The sequence below is a fragment of the Enhydra lutris genome, unplaced genomic scaffold (assembly GCF_002288905.1).
Source record: "Enhydra lutris kenyoni isolate GAN:26980312 unplaced genomic scaffold, ASM228890v2 scaffoldscaffold3, whole genome shotgun sequence".
Taxonomy (NCBI): Eukaryota; Metazoa; Chordata; class Mammalia; order Carnivora; family Mustelidae; genus Enhydra; species Enhydra lutris.
Genome location: NW_019154087.1, coordinates 52872320 through 52897669, shown reverse-complemented (window position 1 = coordinate 52897669; position 25350 = coordinate 52872320). Strand labels below are relative to the sequence as shown.

General features: G+C 34.0%; 1 protein-coding gene across 3 annotated transcripts in view; it reads left to right on the top strand.

Moving 5' to 3' along the window:
* The window catches only part of LOC111156442 (follistatin like 5), a 764534-nt gene that overhangs the window by 692950 nt on the left and 46234 nt on the right, over positions 1 to 25350 (top strand). For all 3 annotated transcript variants that reach the window (XM_022517356.1, XM_022517373.1, XM_022517364.1), the window contains 2 exons: positions 3228 to 3335; positions 11342 to 11466. In XM_022517356.1, the coding sequence (XP_022373064.1) occupies positions 3228 to 3335; positions 11342 to 11466 (233 nt within the window). The remainder of the gene's footprint in view (positions 1 to 3227; positions 3336 to 11341; positions 11467 to 25350) is intronic.

The window sequence follows — 25350 nt, the reverse complement described above, 5'->3', positions numbered from 1 at the left end:
TGTATATCTTAATTATTTGAAGGCAGTTATTCATGGACTGCTTTTTGACATCTCCTGAAACATATTCTCATCAGTGAACTTTAAAAAGTAGTCTCTGTCTTCCCATTTATAAAAATATTCATACTTAAAAGCTCAATCAAAGCATCACCTCCTCCCCTTATCCTTCATCCAGCTTTGTACTTTTTCCTCTGCACTCCCCCCTCCCCCCCAGCATTTGGTCCTTATTTTTATTTTGTGACTGGGCATCTAGCTATTTTAAGTTCTTCCACCCTCTAGCCTCTAGTTCTTTAAGGACAGAGATTGTGTTTATTTACTTTCTAAATCTCAGATTCTTCATTTGCTAAATAAAGATACTGAATCTCCAAACTTTAAAACACTATGAGGCTATTGTCATGAAAATACCTCTAGTTCAATTAGCTTTTCTGAGAGTAATAGTAGTATTTCCATGGTACACCACAGAAAAGCTTAGTAACTTCCTGAGGTACTGTTATTTTACTTTTTTTTTTTTTTTTCATTAAGTGAGGACCCTAAAATTCACAGTTGGCTTCAGAATGCATGCTGGTAAGCATGGTGTATTCTTTGGGGCACCTGGGTGGCTCAGTGGGTTAAAGCCTCTGCCTTCGGCTCAGGTCATGATTCCCAGGGTTCTGGGATCAAGGCCCGCATCGGGCTCTCTGCTCCGCAGGGAGCCTGTTTCCTCCTCTCTCTCTCTCTCTTCTCTCTCTCTCTCTCTCTCTCCTTCCTCCCCCCACCCCCGCCTGCCTCTCTGCCTACTTGTGATCTCTGTCAAATAAATAAATAAAATCTTCAAAAATTTAAAAAAAAAAAAAAAAGCATGGTGTATTCTGCCGTTCATTGGTTCTCGGCTGGGTCTGTACTGCTTATACAGATGATACTGCATATATTTGGACCCTTGAATTCCTTCCACCTTCCAAAAGAGAAAAAGTCCAAAGAATGTTTCTTATACATGAGGGAACAATAGGAGGGCAAGTATGCACGCAGTGTTGGGAATTAAACTAACAACTAGGAAGGATGGTGGCTCATATTCAGAGAGGTTGCACATTGGGGATAAACGGATCATCCAATCCCAGCTCTGCTGATCACCTGCTGGATGACTCCTGGTAAGGCTGTTTCCATTTCTTGCCCTGTTTTATGTGGATATTAACTTAACCATGGACTGTGGTATGCCCTAGAAGTTAATACTTAGGAGAGGAACCAGGGAAAGAAAAGAACCTTATGAGAGCTGGCAAGCTGGAAATTTTCATTTAAATTTTTCCTTAATATTTATTTTTTTATTTTTTTTAATTTTTCCTTAATATTTAAAGTTATCTAAAGCTCTTTGCTCTTCGTGTAACTGACTCTTAACAATTGAATAACAGTGAGGTCTTTGTTACTATTGCTTTTGTTGTTGAACTATTTTATCTTTAACATTGTAAAGACCTAGAGATTATTTCTTTTTAAGCTGTATGCAAAATAGGGTAACTGTTATAATCACATACAGATCAAGTTTTACATATCAAAGGGAAAATATGAAAAATCAAAGGAATCTATTGCTTTGTTATTAAAGTAATGATTAATGATGGCACTTTTGCTATATACACATTGAAATTATCGATGAGTACATGAAGAATTTAAATGAAACATCTGGCATTCACTGGATTACAATTAACAAAACACCAGACTATTTCTTAAGCAATAAAGCTATTTAATTATCCCAAATAACCTCGTCTAGAGACAGTTACTCTAGGTTTGTGCAGCAACTCAAGGCTGTTATGGAGAATTCATTCTCCTTTCATTTTTCTCCTGCCAAATCCTCAAAGCATTGTGTGGCTTTTCCTTCTTAAGCTTATTGTTTCAGGCCTCAAAATGACTTTGGAAATGAAGGCTTAATCTTGTTATATGATAGCATTCAAAGCAGGAAAAAAGAGAAACTGTGGCATAGTATCATTGTCAAACATGATATCGTTCATCGTGTTAATCCTTATCATGTATAAATGAGACTAGGTCATGTGACCACGGGAGCCACTAGAGAGGCTGGGAAACTTGGCATTTGTGAAAGGGGAATAGGCTTAAATCTCTGGTGCTCGCCAAGTGAGCTGCCTTCCCTGAGAAAGTTGTTGGCCACAAGATCCCAAAACAACATAATGGCTCTATTAGCCAGGAAGAAAGTCAGGAAAACATTAATACAGAAATGTTAAAGTAGGCATTTTCAAGAAATTAAATAATTAATTCAGTAATCCAAGAGTATTGCGAATTTTAAACAGATAAAATCCAGGGCAAGGCTTTTGAAAATAAATACTTTAGTAAGACTAAATTGCCAACATTTAGCTAAAATATGAACCTTCACATGTTCAACCACAACTGTACTTTACCTTTAACCCACTGAGAAGAGGATTGCATTATGAACTAGGACTTGGGAAATTCTCTAAGGATATTCACCAGAGCTTCAGAAAGAAATGCTTTCAATATTGAATAAAGGTAGTATTATTGAATACAATTTGTTTCATGTTATAAAATTAGAAAAATATACATAAAGAACTACTACAGGAAATTACTTAAAAAAGGTATTAGCTTGAAATATAAATAGCTTGAAATGAAGGTAAGTGAAATAACTTCCTGGCAGCAATCTGTTTTCTGGATGTTTTGTTTTAAGTAAATGCTAAATATTATAAACAGTAGCAGAAAAACCCATTCACCATATCAAAGATGGTTTAAAAATGCATTTATTTCTTTCCATGATTTTAGATTTCTCGTTAAGGAAATTAAATCAGGTAATCTGTCATTAGGGTTATCACTGTATATCAGACTTAGGCATTTTAGCACTATAGATGGCCAAATCCCATGCCCAGCATTAGGATGAAAAAAACAAAACAAAGCAAAAAAACCCTAATAGTATAAATGTAGTTCTTACCTGTGTTCAACAATTGAATATAATATACATATTAATCATCTATATATCTTAAATTCCTAAATAGCTTCTCCACAGACACCCAATTCGCATAGGTAATAAAGGAACATAACACTATATAAAATTGTGCAAAAACATGCTGGGTAAAGTATCATATTTCCAAATTAGAAAAATCAAGGTTTAGAAAAATCAGAAAGTTGGCAACATAAATTTTTAATTTGGTATCTAAACGCTTATGTTCTTTCATAATGTCTGGCATAGTTTTAAACTAATATTTCAATCTGAAAACATTTTTTTTTTCAACTCCCATTTATTGCAGGCAGTAAGCACAGACCCTGTACCAGTTAAATTACACTATGACAAATCACATGATCAGGTCTGGGTGCTGAGCTGGGGTACCATGGAAAAGACTTCCCCAACACTGCAGGTAAGCACATCTCAGTATATTTGAGAAAACCGTGATATTTAAACCTTTAGCTATCTCATTGGATATTTATAACTATTCGAGAGTGATCTTCATCTGAGGACTGTAATCACTTCTAGATCTGCACAGAAAAGGGTGAAGAAGTTAATACACAGGTACTTGTTTGAATGGAAAATACTGCATGTCATTCTTTTTTTTATTTTAAGATTTTATTCATTTATTTGACAGACAGAGATCACAAGTAGGCTGAGAGACAGGCAGAGAGAGAGAGGAGGAAGCAGGCTCCCCGCTGAGCAGAGAGCCTGACACGGGGCTCGACCCCAGGATCCTGGGATCATGACCTGAGCTGAAGGCAGAGGCTTTAACCCACTGAGCCACCCAGATGCCCCTTGCATGTTATTCTTATCAAAGTTTAGACTATATGCAAACAGAAAAACCAATGACAGGAAAACCAATGCCATTAGTGAAAAATAGTCATAATTTGTCTTTCAACAATTACCTGCCTCCCTCCAGTTTTCATGAGAATTTTCTTGTTTCCATCTCTTTTTTCAAAATGGGGCATGTGAGCTAGAGACAAAGAGAGTTAGATAGTCTCAAGGCAGATCTCTATTTTTCTCCAGACAGGTAGTATGATCTTATCTGAGAACAGACTCATTTCTAATTGGGGAATAAGCGGTATAATCTTTGTAGATTTTGCTTATGTTTTAAAGTTGTTTATATAGAACTTGACAGAGGAAAAATTATATCTTTTGACAATGTCTCTTTGGCACAGTTTCAATTATTGGAGTTAAAAGTTTAACAGAAAACTGAGAGGGAATGAGAAGGAACATTCATCCCTGAAAATGTTTTATCTATATCTCAGACTACCTTGTGATTATAGCATGGCTGTGAACATTCCTCTTATTACAAATCATTAAACTTTGGCTGGTTTTCAGTAAGTCAATTGAGTGCCATGTTTTTTATTTTAATCCATTGTCACTACCAATATCTTAAATGTTTTTGAAAGATTTTTAGTTTTGCAATATTTAGCTTACAAAAGACAGTACTATGGAAATCTCTTAAGAGAACTATCAGAATGAAGATTCCTATTATATTTCATTAGAAATATGTGTCATTTGAAACATCTAACATATAATAGTATTCCAGTTATCTATTGTGGCAAATCAAATCACCTTAAAATTTGATGTGTTAATTAGAATTAAAGAATGACTTACTACCCATAGTTTTGTGGTTCAGCAATCTGGGAAGTTTGTGGACATAATTGGGGAACACTCAGATGGCCACACTCATCTTATTATAGTAGCTGGGTAGTTTAAAATAGCCTCACCCCCACGTCCGTTATGTATTAGTGGTGAATAGCTGGGTGGCTTAGGTCTACTGCATGTGCCTGGTCATACTTTAGACTGGCATGTCAGCATGGTAGTTCCAGGGTATAAAAGAGTGGAAGTTGTGAGGCTAATTAAGATGTAGGCATTAGAATTCTCATTAAGTGACTTCCACCACAACTTCTTTTTGTTGTTGTTGTTTTTTGTTTTGTTTTTTAACTTATTTTTTTTATGTTCAGTTAGCCATTGTATAAGTACATCATTAGTTTTTGATGTAGTGTTCCATGATTTATTAGTTACATATAACACCCAGTGCTCATCATAGCACGTCCCCTCCTTAATACCCATCATCCTGTTACCCCTTCCCCCTACCCTTCTTCTCTCTGAAACCCTCAGATTGTTTCCTGGGGTCCATAGTCCCTCATGGTTCTTTTCCCTCTCTGATTTCTCCCCCTTCAGATTTCCCTCCCTTTCCCTATGGTTCTCTGTGCTACTGGTTATGTTCCACATATGAGTGAGACCATATGATAATTATCTTTCTCTGCTTGACTTAACTTCACTTTAAAAATCCCCCTCCAGTTCCATCCATGTTGACATAAATAGTGGGTATTCATCTTTTCTGGTGATTGAGTAATATTCCAGTGCATATATGTACCACATCTTCTTTAATAAGTTTTTTTTTTTAAGATTTTATTTATTTATTTGACAGACAGAGACCACAGGTAGGCAGAGAGGCAGGCAGAGAGAGGAAGGGAAGCAGACTCCCCGCTGATCAGAGAGCCCGATGTGGGGCTCGATCCCAGGACCCTGGGATCATGACCCGAGCTGAAGGCAGAGGCCCCAATCCACTGAGCCACCCAGGCACCCCTGTACCACATCTTCTTTATCCATTCATCTGCTGAAGGGCATCTTGGCTCCTTCCACAGGTTGGCTCTTGTAGACAGGTCTGCTATGAACATTGGGGTGCATGTGCCCCTTCTTATCACTTCGTCTGTATCATTGGGGTAAATACCTAGTAGTGTAATTGCTGGGTCATAGGGTAGCTCTATTCTTAACATCTTGAGGAACTTCCTACTCTTTTCCAAAGTGGCTGCACCAGCTTGCATTCCCACGAACAGTGTAAGAGGATTCCCCTTTCTCCACATCCTCACCAACATTTTTTGTTTCCTGTTTTGTTACTATTTTTTTGTTGTTATTGTTAATTTTTGCCATTCTCACTGACATAAGGTGGTATCTCATTGTGGTTTTGATTTGTATTTCCCTGATGGCTAGTGATATGGAGCATTTTTTTGTGTGTTTCTGTTAGACATTTGTCTCCTTTGGAGAAGTGTCTGTTCATGTCTTCTGCCCATTTTTTAACTGGGTTATTTGTTTTTTTGAATGTTGAGTTCGAGAAGTTTTTTATAGATCTTGGATACCAGCCTTTTATCTGTAATGTCATTTACAAATATCATCTCCTATTCCATGGGCTGCCTCTTAGTTTTGTTGACTGTTTCCTTTGCTATGCAGAAACTTTTATCTTGATGAAGTCCCAAAACCTCATTTTTGCTTTTGTTTCACTTGCCCTTGGAAACGTGTCTTGAAAGAAGTTACTGTGGCCAATGTCGAAGAGGTTACTGCCTATGTTCTCCTCTATGATTTTGATGGATTCTTGTCTCACATTGAGGTCTTTCATTCATTTAGAGTTTATCTTTGTATATGGTGTAAGAGAATGGTCCAATTTCATTCTTCTGCATGTGGTTACCCAATTTTCCACACCACTTATTGAAGAGACTTTTCCATTAGATATTTTTTTTTTTCCTGATTTGTCAAAGATTAGTTGACCATAGAGTTGAGGGTCCATTTATGGAGTTTCTATTCTGTTCCATTGGTCTATGTGTCTGTTTTTGTGCCAATACCACCACAACTTCTTGATCAAAGCAAGTCACACTGACTGCCTAGTTTCAAGAGGGTGAAGTAACAGAGCTCATATTTTGATGGAAAGAATATAGTCTTCATCTGTCATCACATTATGGTAATATTGTCTAGTTATTTGATATTTTGTACTTAAATCCTGACAAGATAGAACAGGTTGATATCTATGATTTTTTAAAAAATTCCCTTATGAATTATATTTAATGCTATTACCTTTAATATAAAATAAACACAGCTTATAAAAGTTAATATATATATTTTTTTTTTTCTTTTAAAGCTGTATGAATTTTCAACATAGCATATTCTTTGGAACTGAATCCTTCTCCTCCCCTTTGGTACTTGCTACTTTGATAGATTAATAGCTTTCTCAGTGTTGCAAACCTTCCATAAAGCACTTTAGGCAAACTCCTTTAATATCATACAGAAAGGGAGAAAAAGTCTTTGAAAAGGTGTTAAGTAACTTTCCACACATTATTCAGCCATTTAAAAATGGGTTCTTTTTCTCTGAAAGTTCAATAAAAATATGCTTTTAAGATTTAATGAATTTTTAAAATATTTGCTGGGTAGAGGGAAAGGTGAGTCTCACGCCTGAAAATAAAATGTAAGAATTGAGATGTAAATAATGTAAATGTAAAATAAAATGTAAGAATTGAGAAGTACTCTTAAAATAGTACATATAGTAAGATTTATTTGCATAAAGTAACATTTATACACAAATGCATACACATATATATGTGACAGATTAGATAAGATAATATATAGATAGTTGGACAGACTGACAGGAAACACAGGGTCTCTGGATCAGAGAACAGACCATTTCTTACTTAGGAGCGTGCTATTGTTTATACTCCAGCCCCCATCCCAAGGGTGATGCGGCGAGAGACTAATGTTACTCTGTATGAATAGCACATTTGCACTAACAGAAGAAACCTGGAATTACGTGTCTCAGAGGATTTTTTTTCTTTTTTTTTAGACTGTTGGCATATCAATCTATCCTCTCATGACAGATAGAGATTGTTATACTCTGGAATGCAAATTTTACCCGATCAGTGCGCTAGAATGTCAGTAAGGCTCAAGGGAATTAAGTCTCTACCTCTCTCAGGTGCAATACCCCACCTTCATCTTCCAAGGCATTTTTGCTATGCCATCATCCTTTCTCCAACTTTGCTAGAGCTCTTTGCTCAGAAAGACCTGACTCAGCAGAAATATCAGAATATTCAGGATGATTGTCTTCCAACAAGATTCTCAGGAAACATTTGCAAAAGGAAATGGAATTTAAGATTGGTTTGACAAGAGAAACAGACTTTCCTTTGGTGAAATCAAAATCACCAAACCAAAACATGGGCAAAATCCCATTTTTGCCCAAGTGTCCTTGTGCTGTGTTGATAGATCAGATTAGAACTAGAGACATTGATGCTAGCTTGTGATGAGTAGTTAGGCAGTAAATTTTTGCCCTAATGTAGTATATAATAGTGGCCACTGAAACCTATCAAGGACCAAAAGTCTTATGTATACTTCTACTTTGTGTTTTCATTTTGACTATAATCCAATCTATACATCTTTGTCAATTATGGAAGCAAAATATATTATTTTCTGTGATTTTTATAATTAACTAATAAAAACCCATAAACTGTCATGGTAGGTGTATAAGAGTGATTTTCCAATTAGTGTTCTCAGATGAATTCTCAAAGATTTATCATAGTTATTTTTTTTTCCTTTTTAAAAGGTGTCTATGCCTAATGAAAATTTAAGACATGCTATTCTAAAAGTCATGTGACTCTCATCTGCACAGTTTTACAATCCATATGTAATGTCTTTTCAAATGCACAAAATTAGAGAAGAAATGTCCTCAGGAAACAACTTGGAATAAAGTCTTTACACCTTGCTGTTGGCCCCAGCCAGATGGGGTGACAGTGGGATGTGGCAGCTGTGGGTTTGTGGAAGACATCACATATGGAGGAACCAGCAGCAAGATGTAATTAGGAATGAACCAAGGATTGTCATAAGATTGGGCCTGTTGACTAAGGTGCATCATAGATCAACCTGTGCGTCCTTGCTGTTAGCTCAGTCCTGAATCTGGCAGTCCACTACATCTTGTTCACCTGCAGCAGTGAGAAGGACCTAGAACCATCAGGGAACAAAGTCCAGACTGAGAAGAACTATGGAAGTGGTATTGCATCTTTTACAACCTAGGACTGTGCCAAACACAAAGGAGATGCTCAGATGCTTAATATACCTTCATTGGCATAAAATATTTTTGCATCAGTAAGGTTGGGATACATTATAGTGTTGTTTGAATATTCAATTATGTGATGCCTTTAGACTACTGAGAACACAATTGGCATATAACAAGCTCTTAGTAAATATTATTATTGCTGTCGTCAGTCTCAGTATTATTATTAATTTTGAATACGTGTGAATGCATTTCAGAGCTAGGCACCCCTATACAAATTAAGGGGAAGAAAATTTGAGGAATTCCTTTTCCATTACTTCTGTTGACCTTTATTAAAATCTTATAGACATGAATGGCTAAAATCCACTGAAAACGTCCTCACTGACATTCCTTAATAAAATAGGTATGGTATCTTTCAAGCTTTTATTAAAGACTTTGGTTCTCTCTTCCTCTGGGCACACGATAGGCTCCTTTTGGTTAGGTGAAGCCATATGATTAGTTCTGGCAAATGTGGTCTGTTGTCAGTGGAAACAGTCAAGGTAGTTGGCTGCTTGTTCAGCATGGGATACTAAGTGAAACAGTAGATACCCCACCAAAACCCTCTGGGAAATTAATGGGTGTGAGATGAAATCTTCAAGCCTCTAAGACTTTAGTATATTTATTCTTCTTTTTTTTTTTTTAACCACAATGTAACTGAGCCTATCCTGTTATAATCATAATAAACTATTTTCATTGAAAAGGCAATTTCCAGGGGAACTCAATGAAAGCATACTCATATGAGTGAAGAAAAATTAGCTATTCAGAAAAAAAAAAAAATCAAAGTGCTACTTACTCCTGTCATAAAAACCAAAAACTGCGTTTTGAAGGAGGAAAGTAATTACCTTAAGAGAGTCAGTAAATTATTTAGGAAGTTTAATTTGGGGACCATATATAGAAAGGACTTAAAAGGGGAGAAATAGGGGCGCCTGGGTGGCTCAGTGGGTTAAAGCCGCTGCCTTCGGCTCGGGTCATGATCCCAGGGTCCTGGGATCGAGCCCCGCATCGGGCTTTCTGCTCGGCAGGGAGCCTGCTTCCCTTCCTCTCTCTCTCTGCCTGCCTCTCTGCCTACTTGTGATCTCTGTCTGTCAAATAAATAAATAAAATCTTTAAAAAAATAATAATAAAAAAAAATAAAAAAAATAAAAATAAAAGGGGAGAAATAAAGACAGAAAGTGCTTTAAAAGGCTAACACAGAACAATGGTTGACCAGCAGAAACAATAGGAAAACAAATGGAGAGGTGTGAAAAATCTGAAGAAAGAACTGATAGAATTTGGTGCATAATGGGATACAAGGAATAAAAGAATTTAAATGTAGTGATCTTTTCTTTAATGGACTATAAAGGTTTTATTTATTTTTTATTATTTTTTTCAGATTTTATTTACTTATTTGTCAGAGGGAGGGAGATCACAAGTAGGCAGAGAGGCAGGCAGAGAGAGAGGAAAGCAGGCTCCCCACTCAGCAGAGAGTCCAATGCAGGGTTTAGATCCCAGGACCCTGAGATCGTGACCTGAGCTGAAGACAGAGGCTTAACCCACTGAGCCGCCCCAGCACCCTGGATTATAAAGACTTTAAAAACCAATTAATGATGACTAAGAAGAAGAAATGTCTTTGATTAGAATTTACTTAAATCTGGGGCACCTGGGAGACTCAGTTTGGTTAAACATCCAACTACTGGTTTTCAGCTCAGGTCAGGATCTCTGAGTTGGAGCCCAATGTTGGGCTTCGTGCTCAGCAGGGAGCCGGCTCAAGATTGTCTCTCTCCCCCTTTCCTCCTCCCCACTTCTCACTCTCTCTTCTCTAAACAAATTAAAATAATAATAATAATAAATAATAACTTACTGAACTTTGTTAATTTCAAATTTAGGAGGAAAAAATATTATAATTTAATCTGTTCTAAAGTTGCTAAGAACTAAAATGATTTCATATGATTTGTTTTGGAGTTTTCAGTTTTGTTCCCAGCTGTGTTCTATATTAGGAGGATTTTGTTGTTGTTGTTACACTTCCACAAAGCTGAAGAAAGAAAGAAAAACCTGTAATACTTGCTTTTATTTACCCCATTCTCCTATTACACATTACTGTATTCAATATACTATCATCAACTCCACAAAGCTGAAGAAAGAAAGAGTGGAAGGAAGGAAGGAAAGAAGGAAGGGAGGGAAAGAGGGAGGGGGAGAGAGAGGAGCAAGAAAGAAAGAAAGAGAAGCAAGCAACCAATAATCTCATTTATATCATATGTACGGTTGCTTTATTTTTCTCATTATAGCAAGGTTAATGCTTTTATAATACAGAAGTTGTTTCTACCTATTTTATAATTTAGGCAGAAATTATTCAAGACAAATCATTCTCTATTTTTTATTTCTTTAGAAAAACAAATTTCTATGTTGAAAATAAGCAAACAATTACAAAAATCCAATTTCCTTAATGATATACTAATTTTGAGATGGCAATAAAGAGTCTCTGAAACATTTGCTGATTTGCTTCATCTCTAAACAAAATTAATGCTGGTACTGCTAAGGGAATGCACTGGCAATGTCTAACTGTAGTATGCTCTGTTTAGGTAATAACGCTGGCCAGCGGGAATGTGCCACACCATACTATTCACACCCAGCCTGTGGGAAAGCAGTTTGACCGAGTGGATGATTTTTTTATTCCTACTACAACACTCATCATCACCCACATAAGGTAAATGCTAAATGAGTTATCAACTTTTAGATTTCTCCCTGGTTTTGATAGGAAGCCAGGGTAAGTCATAAAAAACAAAACACATTTCTGTTATACACGGATACACACATAATTGCACATGATTTACCTTGTCTCATCTGCTTGATGAACTTTTATGAACATTAGTAATGAATTTCCTGTCATGTATTTCTTTTTATGCCTCAAAAAGGAGTGAATTTTAAATGATCAGTTGCTTTTTAAAATCAATTTTATAGTTAATATTTTTGCAAATTGCCATTGGAGTTTTCTTATTAGGCTTTGTAAAATGCTGATATTCGAATTTGGCATGATGAAAGAAACACTTTCTAGAAATCCATTCAAATATTATAATGACATTCTTTAATCATTTTCCCCTTATAGAAATGAGTATAAAACTGTATTGGAAGCATATAGTAAATTGAAATGAAATGTTTGAGGCCTACACTTTGAAGAAACATGGTGTGTTCTATCCTTGGATGTATTTATAAGAGGTGAAAAGATAATTACTTCTAATGACATCACTCCAAAGTGCCATAGAAGGGTTTAAATGCTTGACACAGAGAGACAGAATATATCATAATTTCAAGTACTATATTTTGATAATTTACTGAAAAACTTTTAAAGTATCACCTAGCAATGTTAGTGAATTTGAACCAAACTATCATTTTGTTGTGTTTCTCACATATATATTGAGAGAGAACTGCTCCAGATGTTATATGAGTCATTATTTGATTCTTCTAGATATATATATGTTTCTCTTGTATTAAATGGGAAATTATCTAAGAGTTAGAGTTATAAGAATTCTGAAACTTCCAAAAGTAAAAAAGGGAGTTTAATAAATCAGAATTGTGTTCATCTTCAGACACTACATAGAAACTGTCATTTGCCTAGCCAATTATGTTTTCAAAGAGGTTAGTATATTTTTCAAGCAAATGACCATTACTTTCAGAATGTCTATTATGTGCTCAGCAATAAAGTGATTAAAAAACATAATGTCCTGTTATAATTATTACATGTTTTCTGGAAAATAAGTAGAACTTTCTGAAAATGTAGCATATTTTTAAAGTATTGTATCAAAGTAATAATTTTTACATCTGACTGTAAGTGCAATAATAGTACAGACACAAAAGAAACTAGAATATGAACCAAAAATGGGACCGTTTGAGATAGTACCAAAAAAATATACATTTTTATACTTACTTGATAAAGATACAAGTTAATTTATTTGGAATGAGTGTTATAATTAATTCCTTTGTTATTTTCAAGTTGCTGATAAATTATTACTCATCAATAATTTACTGTGTAACACTTGCTTTTTATTTACCCTATTCTCCTATTACACATTACTGTATTCAATATACTATTATCAACTTCACTTTTTTTTTTTTTTTTTTCCTGAATGCACTAGTAACAGAACTATTTGGGGCAAATTTCCTGGTCTACAATACTAATAGGATTAATAGTGTATAGTTCGGGCTGTTTCTTTTCCCCTGCAACCAGTAAATTATATCATTGTGGTAAAATAGCTACCAGGTCAAGAGTTTAACTTTGTCTAAATGCAGCAAGTGCTATGTGTAATTCTGGGTTTGTATTTATAATTGATATACAAGATTATATTGCATGATTATAGAATTGCTATATATACAGTCAGAACACAATATCTTCTTAGGGTTGAAATGATTACTATATAGCTTGAGTTGGAGCTAATAGTTAGAAGAACATCTAAATAATGGGAACACATATAAGGCAAAATTTTATTTTAGTTATTTCTTTATATTATGAGAAACACTGAAAAGTATGCTTGAGGATATTTTTAAACATCATTTTCTTTTTAGGGATGGATAGGCAGAGTTGTTTAGCCATACTTGTAAAATATAATACATTAAATTATAGCAAGCCTACTTGCATAGCTTGCATATACAGTCCCATTTTCATGAATGTGAATGATGGTCAAATTTTCTACTGCATTTCAAAGTAATTATTCCTATTACTAAGCGAAGAGTGAGAGTAAAAATTAGCATGCATTTTCAAAGTCAAAATATTAAATATAAATTATTTTTAACATAATGAGAATTTTTTTCTACAGCAGGAAAATCTGAGGGACAGATACAGTCTTTTCTCCTACCAGTCTCATGTAACATATTTTTCTAACCAAATCTGGCATGTGTTTAAATATGTGTTGCAGAGATTGATCTTGTTTGTAACTTCAATTTTTCAGAATTTGCGACTATTTTCTGATGCTGGGCTTGGTATATATTTCCAGGCCAGGCAGAAGGTCTGACACATAATACGTGTTTAATTAATATGAGTTTCCTTCCTCTGACCCCTCATCACATTAATCTACTTTTCTCTCAGATTGCTACACTCTCGTTTCAAATAATTTATATCTCAAATGTCTGAAAAGATCCTGGACAAGTGTCAGGATTTTATACCCTAAGTGCCTAAAAATTGGTAGGCTCTTCATTCATGTTTCTCACAGGAATGGAAATAAAGAAGAAAGTGCTACGCTATTTCCTAAGCCAGACTATGTCTAAAACTGAGAGAATTACATAGCATTAAGGGAACTGTATTTCTTATGTACTGAATTTCCCAACATCTAACACAGTATCAGAGATGCAACAAGTACTGTATTAAGTGCACATGAATTATGTGTAAACAGTAAATACAAATAATAAGTACTTACATCTCCTGTCAGATCAAAGCCTGAAGGTCCCAGCAATAACATTTGCCATTGGCTATTGTGAATTTAGCCAGTTTACTTCATTTCTTTCTGAGGACTGGAATGAAATAATGTTTAAATATTAAGTTGCAGGGGCCTGGGTGGCTCATTCAGTTAAGCATCTGCCTTCAGCTCAGGTCATGATCCCAGGATCCTGGGATGGAGTCCCAGCTTGGGCTCCCTGCTGTGAAGGGTGTCTGCTTCTCCCTCCATCTCTGCCCCTCCCCCTGCTTGTACTCTCTCTCTTTCTCAGTCAAATAAATAATAAAATCTTTAAAAAAAAAATCGAAAAAATCTTAAGTTGCCCATAATCATGATGTAGATACTACTCATAATCCACACTGTAGCAGAGGCTTCCCTGTGAATAGTGACAATTTTGCTAAAGGTTTGTATTTTCCCTGCTTAACTTCTCCTTTTTTTCTACATTTTTCTCCCTTTTCAATGTCTATAATTCTCAGGGTTGTTTAATCTAGTCTGTAAAGTAAATCAAGACTGAGGAATTTAAGAGAACCAAAATTATTTTATCCATCTATGTTAAAAAACAAGCTTGTAGCTTAAAAAACAATCAATCTTCACAAAATTTATAAAGTTGTTCACTTTTTAAAACAGCTTAAAATTTTCACCATTTTAAAAATTTTTGGATCTTAATTTATGTCCCTCATTTTTAATTGAAATATAGTTGACATATGATGCTATATTAATTTCAACTGTACAACATAGTGATTTGACAATTCTCTATGTTTTACAATGCTTGCCACGGTAAGTATAGTTACCACCTGTTACCATACATAAATGCCACAATATTTTTGACTATATTTCCTGTTAGTACTTCTTTTTTTTTTTTTTTTAAAGATTTTTATTTATTTATTTGACAGAGAGAGATCACAAGTAGGCAGAGAGGCAGGCAGAGAGAGAGGAGGGAGCAAGCTCCCTGCTGAGCAAAGATCCCAATGCGGGGCTTGATCCCAGGACCCCGGGATCATGGATCATGACCTGAGCGGAAAGCAGAGGCTTAACCCACTGAGCCACCCAGGAGGCCCCCTGTTAGTACTTCTTAGTCCCCTTCACCTATTTCACCCATCCCCCTTTTTGTCCCCTCCCCTGCAACCACATTTACTCTTTGTATTTATGATTCTGTTTGTCTGTTCATTTTGTTTTGCTTTTTAGATTCCACATATAAGTGAAATCATTTGATATTTGTCCTTGTTTGACTTATTTCACTTAGCAGAATAACCTCTAGGTCCATTCATGTTGTCATAAAAGACTTCATTTGTTTTAATGGTTGAGTAATATTCCATTGTATGGAATGTATGTGTGTGTTTATGTGTGTACATGTGTTTCATATTTTTTTATCCATTTTGAATGACCTGAGAAAGTTTAATTTCGGAAAACTCATTTACATTTAAAAAAATATCTGAGAAAGAAGGACTGATTCTATGCACTTATTCAGTTCCTCAGTGAACTCCTTCCCATTCCTTGAGAGACACAGTCCAGACCACATGCAGTTATTCCTATTTTTAAGTATATGTGTTGCCTAAGTGAGCACACATACAGTTATTCCCATTTTATCCTATGGAATGGCACTTTAATAGTAAAAAGAATCCCTTTTTGGTTTTATGTATTCCTTCCTTCTCCATAGGAATCAGAAGAGTACCTGAGCCCTAGGCTGAGGATATACCAGCTACACTGATGCCATACTTCCTTTGATCTAAATCAAAATGGTGTTCAAAAGATTGAGTTCTGGTTACTGGACTCAGCTACAGCTTGTGTCCCTGCCTTACACTCTCTTGAATATGCATGCTTACCAGAGGATAATAACTCTAAACTAACACGCAGCCATTCTTTAAGATATGTGAGCCCCAACTGTGAAGTCACTTTGGTTTAATGAAACTAAACTTCTTGGAAGATAAGAGAAGATGTATTATAATCCTGTCTCCCCAAAGTTCCAGCTACCTACTCAGCTTCTGAAAGGGACTGACTAAATACTTATTGACTAAAAGTTTGTTTTTAAAAGTTTATTAAAATTCTAACATATGTATTTTTAATATTGAGTGTGATTCGCTTAATATCTACTTCTCCAATTGTTTAGGGAAAACTTAAATTACTTGATATTTAGCTAATAACACAGATGATACTCTGATGTTTATTGAAATATATTGATTTAAATCACTCTATAATTGTTTTCTTTTTTGCTTTTAAAGTAAGAATAAAGAAATTATATAATATAATATATATTTGACTCATATATTATATAATTATACCTTATATTCTGTTAATTTTCATAAAAACAGATCCATTGACTATTTAATAAGTGATGTACTTTTCATATTAGTAAGTCATAGCACATTTCAGTTAACTGGCAGCATATATTAACTAGATACTCATTTTTCAGACTTGTAGTTAATAAAGAATTTTCTTTAAAAACCTTAAACTCCACCAAGTAATTAATTAATCATAAATCATAGTTCTAAATTTGAAGAGATTATGCAGTGCAAAAAGAATGTGTTTTGTAATGACATGAGAAATATAAATTTCTTATATGAGGAATTTCAATTTGCATTTTTATCTTCTTCTATGTACAAATATATCCAGAAAGGAAAAATTGAAAGAGACTATTAAAAATGAAAATGCATGTGTAATTCTCAGAAGAATCAGTTATGTCTATTTAATGTATAAAAATTTAAATAATAATTCATTTTCTTTTTTAAGCACAAGTGCTCTACAAATGTAAAGGAAAATGTTTCATTATTGTACTCATAACTTGTATCCAAAGTGCTAAGTTATTAAAATATCATTACATGCAAATAGATATGTGAAAGATATAGTTCTACTACTCTTACGTTTTTTATGATATGGATAATGCATGGGGGGATTTAGTAATTTTTGCATCAGTTTTTTAATTAGCTAGAGATTAAAAAGTAATTTCAAAGCAATTTCTTTTTTTTTTCCAGAAAAATTGTTGTATCATAATGGTTGTATTATCTTCAAAGCAACTAAATCTCATAAAGAATGGACATTTATATAATTGATTGTGTTTCATTTTTATACTATTCTGAAGAGAAAAATTTAAATGCCAATTTCTTATTGTGATATATGTAAAGATTACAACTTAATGTGCAAATGCTACTATAATTAGCATAGGAAACGAAAATCAGAGGTTTGGCAGTGATTTATTGCATTATCGTATGTTTATTTTTAAAATATTCCCTTGTGTGAGTTTAGAGGGGTGAGGAGAATTGAGAAAATGAGAGAAGCTAATGAGATGAAAGATATTCAAGCAATGAATGGCAAAGTGTTTCCATGGGACTCTCCCCAAAAATACTTCAATAATTTTTCCAAAGAATGATTTATTTTTGGTAGTGGGGTGATGAAAGTGGGATTTACTTAAGGGCCAGCATGGTTGAGAGCAAGGAAACTTGATAAAGCTTAGTGGAAGATACCGAGAAGGCCAAAAAGTACAAAGTATGACAAATGCAAGAATTTGCAGAAGTCTTTCTGAGAGCTTTTGTCTTGTCATGAATAAAATTAGTGGAAAGATAAGGAAGGGGGGAACAACTAGATATTTTCACCTACATTACAAAGGCACAGCTAATATTCAGGTTCATTAGGGCTCTAAGAAAGTATTTAAATTTTCACTGACCAAAATAATACCTTTGATACAATTTTAAATAGGTAAAATACATGAAGAAAAATTGTGTTTTATAGCTTGACCCTTGTAACATCTACAAATCATGTGTCTTTCATTTCCTGTCCTCTCTGAAGTTGACTGTAACTACAGGCAAGTTTAATCCCACCTAGTTCACCTGGCACAGAGGAAACTTTTAGTAAAAAAAAGAAGGAAGTTATTTCTGATTTATGTGTTACTTCAGGAGTAATGCTGTGATAGAAAGGGAAGATAACAACTTCAATGATGCTATTTCAGATTCTTCAAAGGCTTGTCTACATTTGACATCACCTCCAACACCAGCATTTGGTAATATTTCCTGGATTTAAACTACTCTTGTTACTTTGGGTTATGTTTCTCTAGAAATTACCTTTAAAGTACTCCTAGTTCTTGAAAGGAAAATGGAGGGGCAGTTCGGAAATTTGACATTTTTCTTATTGACATTTTTATTTATGGGTTGATTGGTTGATTATGTAGTCTCTTAAGATTAATGTTTGAACTTGGGAGGATGTGTGTGTGTGTGTGTGTGTGTGTGTGTGTTGTGTGTTTATTTTAATCTATGATTACATGATAAGTAATAAGATGAATAGAGGATATATAACAGAGAACTTGAAAGCAACAAGTATTTACATAAAAACTGAGAATGCCAGTTCCAACATTTTTCTCCTCCTCTGGACTTGACCTACTAAACAAAACAAACAGACAAAAATGTTCCAAAAGTTTCCTTGTAACATTCATCCCTTCCCTTCCCTACCACATACCCTAAAATGATGTCAGTGTCAAATAATTATCTCAAATTGGGTAATTCAGGAATTTCATAGAAAATGGACCTCAGTGTTACTTTTCAGTTTTGGTGGGCTGGAAAGGCAGTTTTAAGACCCTCAAAAGTCAAATGAGTGAGAAGAATGTAATGTAAAAGGGTTGCAGACAAATGTGGAATAAGGGGCTCAGGGCTTATCCTGTTCCAGATGAGTCATAAATCCTTCCCACCCAACGGCTGTGGCTCCACTGTAAAGGATGAAGAAAACTGAAATAACAAGTAGCAGGCACCATTCTGGGAGTCTGGAAAGAGGTCTATAGCGCTCCTTTTCTGTTATAAATTACAGCAAGGAAATGATTAAGAAGGGATTGGGTTTGATTTATGTTTCCTTGAAGCTTCTCCAAGGGAAAAATAAACATTCTGTGAAAGTGAAAGTTAAAGTAAAGTATATCATTCTTCCTCATATTTTATCAAATCTATTAAAGCAAAATTATATATATGGCTAGCCATTTATCAAGACAACCCTACACATGTGACTTGATTCATGGACAGGCCAGGTATATGGAGATACAATGTCAGCAGCAAAATTGCCTGGGTAACTGAAATCCTGGCACATCAGAAATTGAAAATATCAGTTGTTCAATCTTTTTAGGAAAAATATAAACTCAAGATGATAAGCAATAATCAAAATTGTTTCAAAAATGGTTCTTAGATAAAGATCTCACAAAATCACAGTTCAGTGATGTTCTTTTTTTTTTTTTTTTTTTTGGTTACATCATTCATCCTTATATGCTAATTTCTCCCACAAAGAAATAAACTAACAAACTATAAGGATTCTAAATAAACCAGGAGTGGGAGCTCTCTCTGTCTGTATTCTCACATATAGTGAATACTTGAAACATTTATGAATTCTGAAACTATAATCTTCTCTTCCCCCAGCGTCTCTGAGGTTTTTCATTGCCCTCTCCACAGCACACAAACACAAACTCTAGATTGTCAGGACCTGCAATATCTTGGGACCCTTACATTTGCATAGCCTAGTGCACTATTGAAAAACAGAAGACATTCATAAGTTGCTTATTAAACACAGTACATATGTATATGTTTGGGAGTGTGTATGCAATACATATACAAATCATGTTGGCAAACTTTCCAACCTTTTTGTGTGGGTGCACAGTGTCTTCTACATAAGCTCTTGATAACTCGTTTCATCTTATTTTTAAAGAAGTAAACACACTTATTTTTTCTTTAAGATTTTATTTATTTATTGACATATTGAGAACACAAGTAGGCAGAGTCGGCTGCATAGCCGACTATGCCACCCAGATGCCCCTAAACATACTAATTTTTAAAGAAGTAAACATGGGGCACCTGGGTGGCTCAGTCGTTGGGCATCTGCCTTCAGATCAGGTCCTGGGATCCAGCCCTGCATCGGGCTCTTTGCTCAGCAGGAAGCCTGCTTCTTCCTCTCCCACTCCCCCTGCTTGTGTTCCCTCTCTTCGCTGTGTCTCTCTGTCAAATAAATGAATAAATTCTTAAAAAAAAAAAAAAAAAGAATAAGTAAACACACCCTTCAATTTGGATCTGTAATGTTATTCTCGTTTTTCATTTTGGTTACTGGATTTGCTTTTTTATTTTCCACTTTCTTAAGCATATTTGTGTACCTAACACATTGAGTATAAAATGCTTAGACAGAAAACCATTGAGCGCTTACAGCCAAGTGTTGCGTGTGTATATGCCTGTGTGTGTGCATGTGTGTGTGCGTGTGTGTGTGTGTGTTCAGTTTGTTAATTTCATTATTTCTTGAGTTAGAGAACACTGTCTGCTTCGCTGCTTGGTTTCTGCCCTACATTAATAGGTCTCTGCACTATCTGAGTCCTGTAAAAAAAAAAAAAAAGAATCTAGTGTCCAAGAAGGCCAACTCCTCTTTTGGCAGAATATACACTTAGCCAGATTAGTAGGCCATATTCGCTATGTAATCTTTTTTTTTTATTATTTTATTGTATGGGTAAATGAGTTGGATTTAAAGAGCAAACTATATTTAAAATATGAGGATCTCATTACTTTTTAAAAAGGCAAAGTTTTGTACAGGTGTTATTAGTAGACTCCAAGCTTTAAGATTTAATAAAGCCCCTAAGTAGATTCATTCTACGACATTTTTTACTTAGGAAATCAATGGAGCACTAATAATGTGTAATTTAGAAACACTCTACATTGCAAATCTGCCTCTTGAGTTTTATTATGCAAAGAAAAATAGCTCTTGCTTCTCTCAGAGGTCCTTATGCTAACTCATCAAGGTGTTCAGTAAAACATAGAGCTGTCCATTTGACAGGACCCAGGATTCTTAGGAGGCAGGTATGGGATATACATAGCAAATTTGTATGGTCTTTTTTTTTTTTTCCTTTGTCACATATGATTTTAAGTTTTGCTGGAATTGTAAATCAAACTTATTTTACCTTAAATGAGTAAATGATATGGTTGTATAGATTACTTCGCTTTTTTGCTTGGTAGTAAAAACAAACTCAGATAACAATTAAGGTTAATAAAGAAAAATACCAAAAGTTAAAATACAATACAATATATCAAGAAAGGGGCAAAATTCATCCTGGGAACCTAACTAATTTCTTATGTGAATTTAATATGTGCACTACATGGCCTATTTCATACATATGTTTAATAGATTATAGTATTTTGAATCAAGTGTATAAGACATTAACTAGTTCTCATAAAATGAATATACAAAAGAATAATGTATATTGGGTTTTCTAATTCTTTCTATCTGAAGTGGCTTTGTTATTATTCTGTTAAAAGTTGATATATTTTACCATACTATCTTATTTTATGAATTCATTAATTTTTTTATGAAATGTATTATTAAAATGCTAAAACTTAACATACACATATCATAACTTTAACAAAAACTCTTTTTTGAATGAAAGACTCCTACTGCAGTTCAATAGAGCAATATAGTTGAAAATAAATAATTTTATCTTTGAATATTATGTAAAGTCAATAGAACTGTGGTCAATAGAACATTTTTTTTATAATTTTCTGTGAATGTGACTAAATACATATATATAAGTATATATATATATATATATATATATATATATACACATATCACTTCTCAATTAATTATAAAAACTTATTTTAAATGTAAAATTAGTGATAGTAGTGGGAGGTGTATTTAGATGGACAACATGGTGGCACTGAAACTCTATTTACAATGGTTTAAGACTATAAAAAATATTCATTGTGAATCCACACAAGTTCATATTTTATAGCATTTTTTAAAAGATTTTATTTATTTATTTAGAGACACAGAGAGAGAGAGAGAGACAACTCATACTGGAGTAAGTGGGGGGAGTGCCAGAGTGGAGGGAGGGGCAGAGGGGTGAGAGAGAAAGAGAATCCCAAGCAGACTCCATGTTGAGCATGGAGACCAAGACATGGCTCAATCTCACAGCCCTGAGATCATGCCCTGAACCCAAATCAAGTCAGATGCTTAACCAACTGAGCCACCCATGTGCTCCTGTGCCATTCTAATTTAGTTGTAAATCTATGGACTTGGCCTCACTATGGCTATCCATGTAAGAAAACGGTATTGGTTATTGTAAGCCAATCAAATATATTTACACAAACGCATTCCTTTTTTTCATTTAAATTAACAATCACTTGTTCTGTAGCAGTGTTATATTTCTTTCTTCTCCTTGTGAAAAAGAAATCCTGCAGCAAAATTTCAGGTTTTAAAATTCCTTGGTTTTAAAGATTTGGTTCAAGCAAAAATGAAGTACATGACAGGATGTCAGAGAGCCTTTAAAAGGTACTGTAACAGAAAAACCCACCAAATTAGTAGATATATAGAGAAACTACCTATTAGGTCTCATCTATCATCTATCATGAGTGGAAATACTCAACATAACTACCTGAGTTGATTAAGAACATTAGGCAACAAATATCAAACTCCCACGGTTTTATCCTTTGGTGTATACACTAGTGCCTTGTAGGATACATAAAACTTACAAAATGGATTGAAATAGACAGCTTCAGGGGAGATAAAAATGACAGTTGCCTTAAGTGATTTTTATAAAACTGCTAGCTGGGTTAGTTATGGTTAAAATCTCTGTATTGGTTTAGACTGAGATTAGCTGAATTTTTCTACACTATAGAAAATTTTCCTTTCTTACCTTCCCATTTTTCTGTTATTTGGGAAGTGGATAATGAATCTTTATAGATTTTTTTTTCTATATTCACAACTGATTTTCAAGGAAAACAGTATGAAATTACAGTAATTCATTTGTTGGTTGTAATGTAGAAGCTTATTTTTATGCTCATGTAATTTGAATGCATAAATGTAGTTTTTAGTTCTTTGAAACAAAAGGAAATCAGGGTTTGCATGTGCTATGAGAGTAGTGATGATTTATATAAGTAAGCCAAGAAAATCCTAAAATAACCTAGATTTTCCTCTCATAATGTAAATCAAGATTATTCATCAATTTTGAGTGATAGAAAATATTTTTTATGTTTTTAATTAAAGTATACATTTTTTAAATTCTGCTTAAAAACCTAGCTGTACAAATATAAAGTAATAGAATATTTGGAAGATCTGTAGAATTTTTATTAAAAAGCTTGAAAAACTAACTTAATTAATATGTGAAAATAATTTGAAAATAGATTATTAGTTTATATAAGAAGATGATGTTAAGAAACACTTTTAATAGATCATAGGTACACATATCTTTATGTTGACTAAACATGCTTTCCTGATTCTTTATATACAGCCTTAATTTTGTTTGGTAATTTTTGACATCAAAACCCCTACTTCCATCTAAATTTTTATTTGCATTGGAATATAACCGAATCTAGTTCAAAGCGATTGTTGGATGCAAATGATTTTTTAAAAATAGACTTAAAGTGGAATAGAAATTATTTAGTAATAGTCCTTTTAGATATACATTTGACAACTTAGTATTTTTTGTTTTGTGAATTAAGAGATATACTTCATGGCTATCATTATAAGAGGTCTTATGAAAAGAGAGGTCACATTAACCTGTTACATTTTTCATTTCCTGAATCCAGTCTGTGCCCTGTCACCATCAAAGATATATTAATAATCTTTTCGATACTTTTACCACTTACTTAATTTCAGCTTGCTCCATTTGCCATCTTTAAAAATTCTTAAATGCATGAAAACACTTTTGAAAAACCATATGTGGGTTTACAGAAAGCAGATAAATTATATTTATGCTTCCAATTCATGAAGTCATTATTAAAATTTCAAATTCATCAGGGAAACATTGTTCTTTATTGTATGTATACAAGTGAAACACGCACAATAACTTTACATTTAATTGTAAGTTGTTAATGTAAATAATTTAAAGAGAGTCATTTTTTAAATTATGACAGACTCATAATGATTTCCTAAAAGTTATGCACAGGAATAAATAACAAATTTGAATTTTAGCAGGAAGTAAAGGAATGAAAATGTTAAGGAGAAGAGAACTAGGTATATGAGAAAATTATTAGAAATACAGGAAATACACTACCACTTATTCATATTGTCTAATAGTTTCATGAGTAATTTCCATCTTTTCTCTGTTCCTAAGTATAATAGTCATGTATAATAAGTGGTTCCTTATAATTTTATTTTAATATAGAAGCAAAACCCGATTTTCTAAAGTCAGAGCTTACTGTATCATTTACATACCCTTCAGTTGTATTGCTTGGTTACAGTTTTTGTTCTTATTACTATGGTTGTTATATAATATGTTAAGAGTGATGAGGAAACATTGAGCACTTACTCTATGCCAGAAAGTGAGCTCAGAGTTTTTATGCACTGACTCATTTAGAACTAGCAGCTATGTAAATTTTTATCCCTATTCTACATATGGTGAATCACTTAACTAATAGGTATTGGAACCAGCTATAAACTCTGTTCTGTCTAAATTTAGTTTCTTAGCATTTAATATATTTTAGTGTTTAAGTCCTTTTCTCACTTTTAGGGTAAAACCTAATGACTGATATCCTCTATAAATTATCTCACACTTACCTTGAACACATTCTTTCTCTCACTTTTCTGTTATCTCTGCTACAACAAAACTCACCTCCTCACAACAAACCTACACCATATTTTCTCACCTATCTGAATTAATTTGCAGAATGCCCTGTTTCTTCATTGTCTGCTTAACAAACTCTTCAGGACTTATCTCAAAGCCACCTTTTATAAAATTTATTATAATCTCCCTAATTGGAATCCCCTTGACATTCTGAATTTTTGTTATTTCTCATTTGTGTTGAGACTCACACAGACCTAGGATGGAAAGTAGCTCTTCAGATCCTTTGGGGTTTTTAGCACAGTACTTAATTTTGCTTAGATCAGTTTGATTTTCCTCTTCGACAAGTAAATGATTTCAGAAGGGATAGAGAAAAAATATGATGCGGTGTCTACAGTCCCTACAGACTCTATAGTAATTTTTTGCTGTCTGTTCATGTCTAACTTCATAATATCTATTTATTAATCTACTCCTTTCTGCTCTCATGACACAGCCTTAAGCTGAGCTTCCTTATGTCCCACCTTACTAATGTAAGGAGCTCCTGACTATTTCTCCATATTTCTTGTTTTCTCCATACTTCAACTCAGTAAACAGAGAACCACTACATTCCTTTTTTTAATTCCTAGCTATGGTACTACAGTTTTGCACTGGAAAGAAAAAAAAAAAAAAA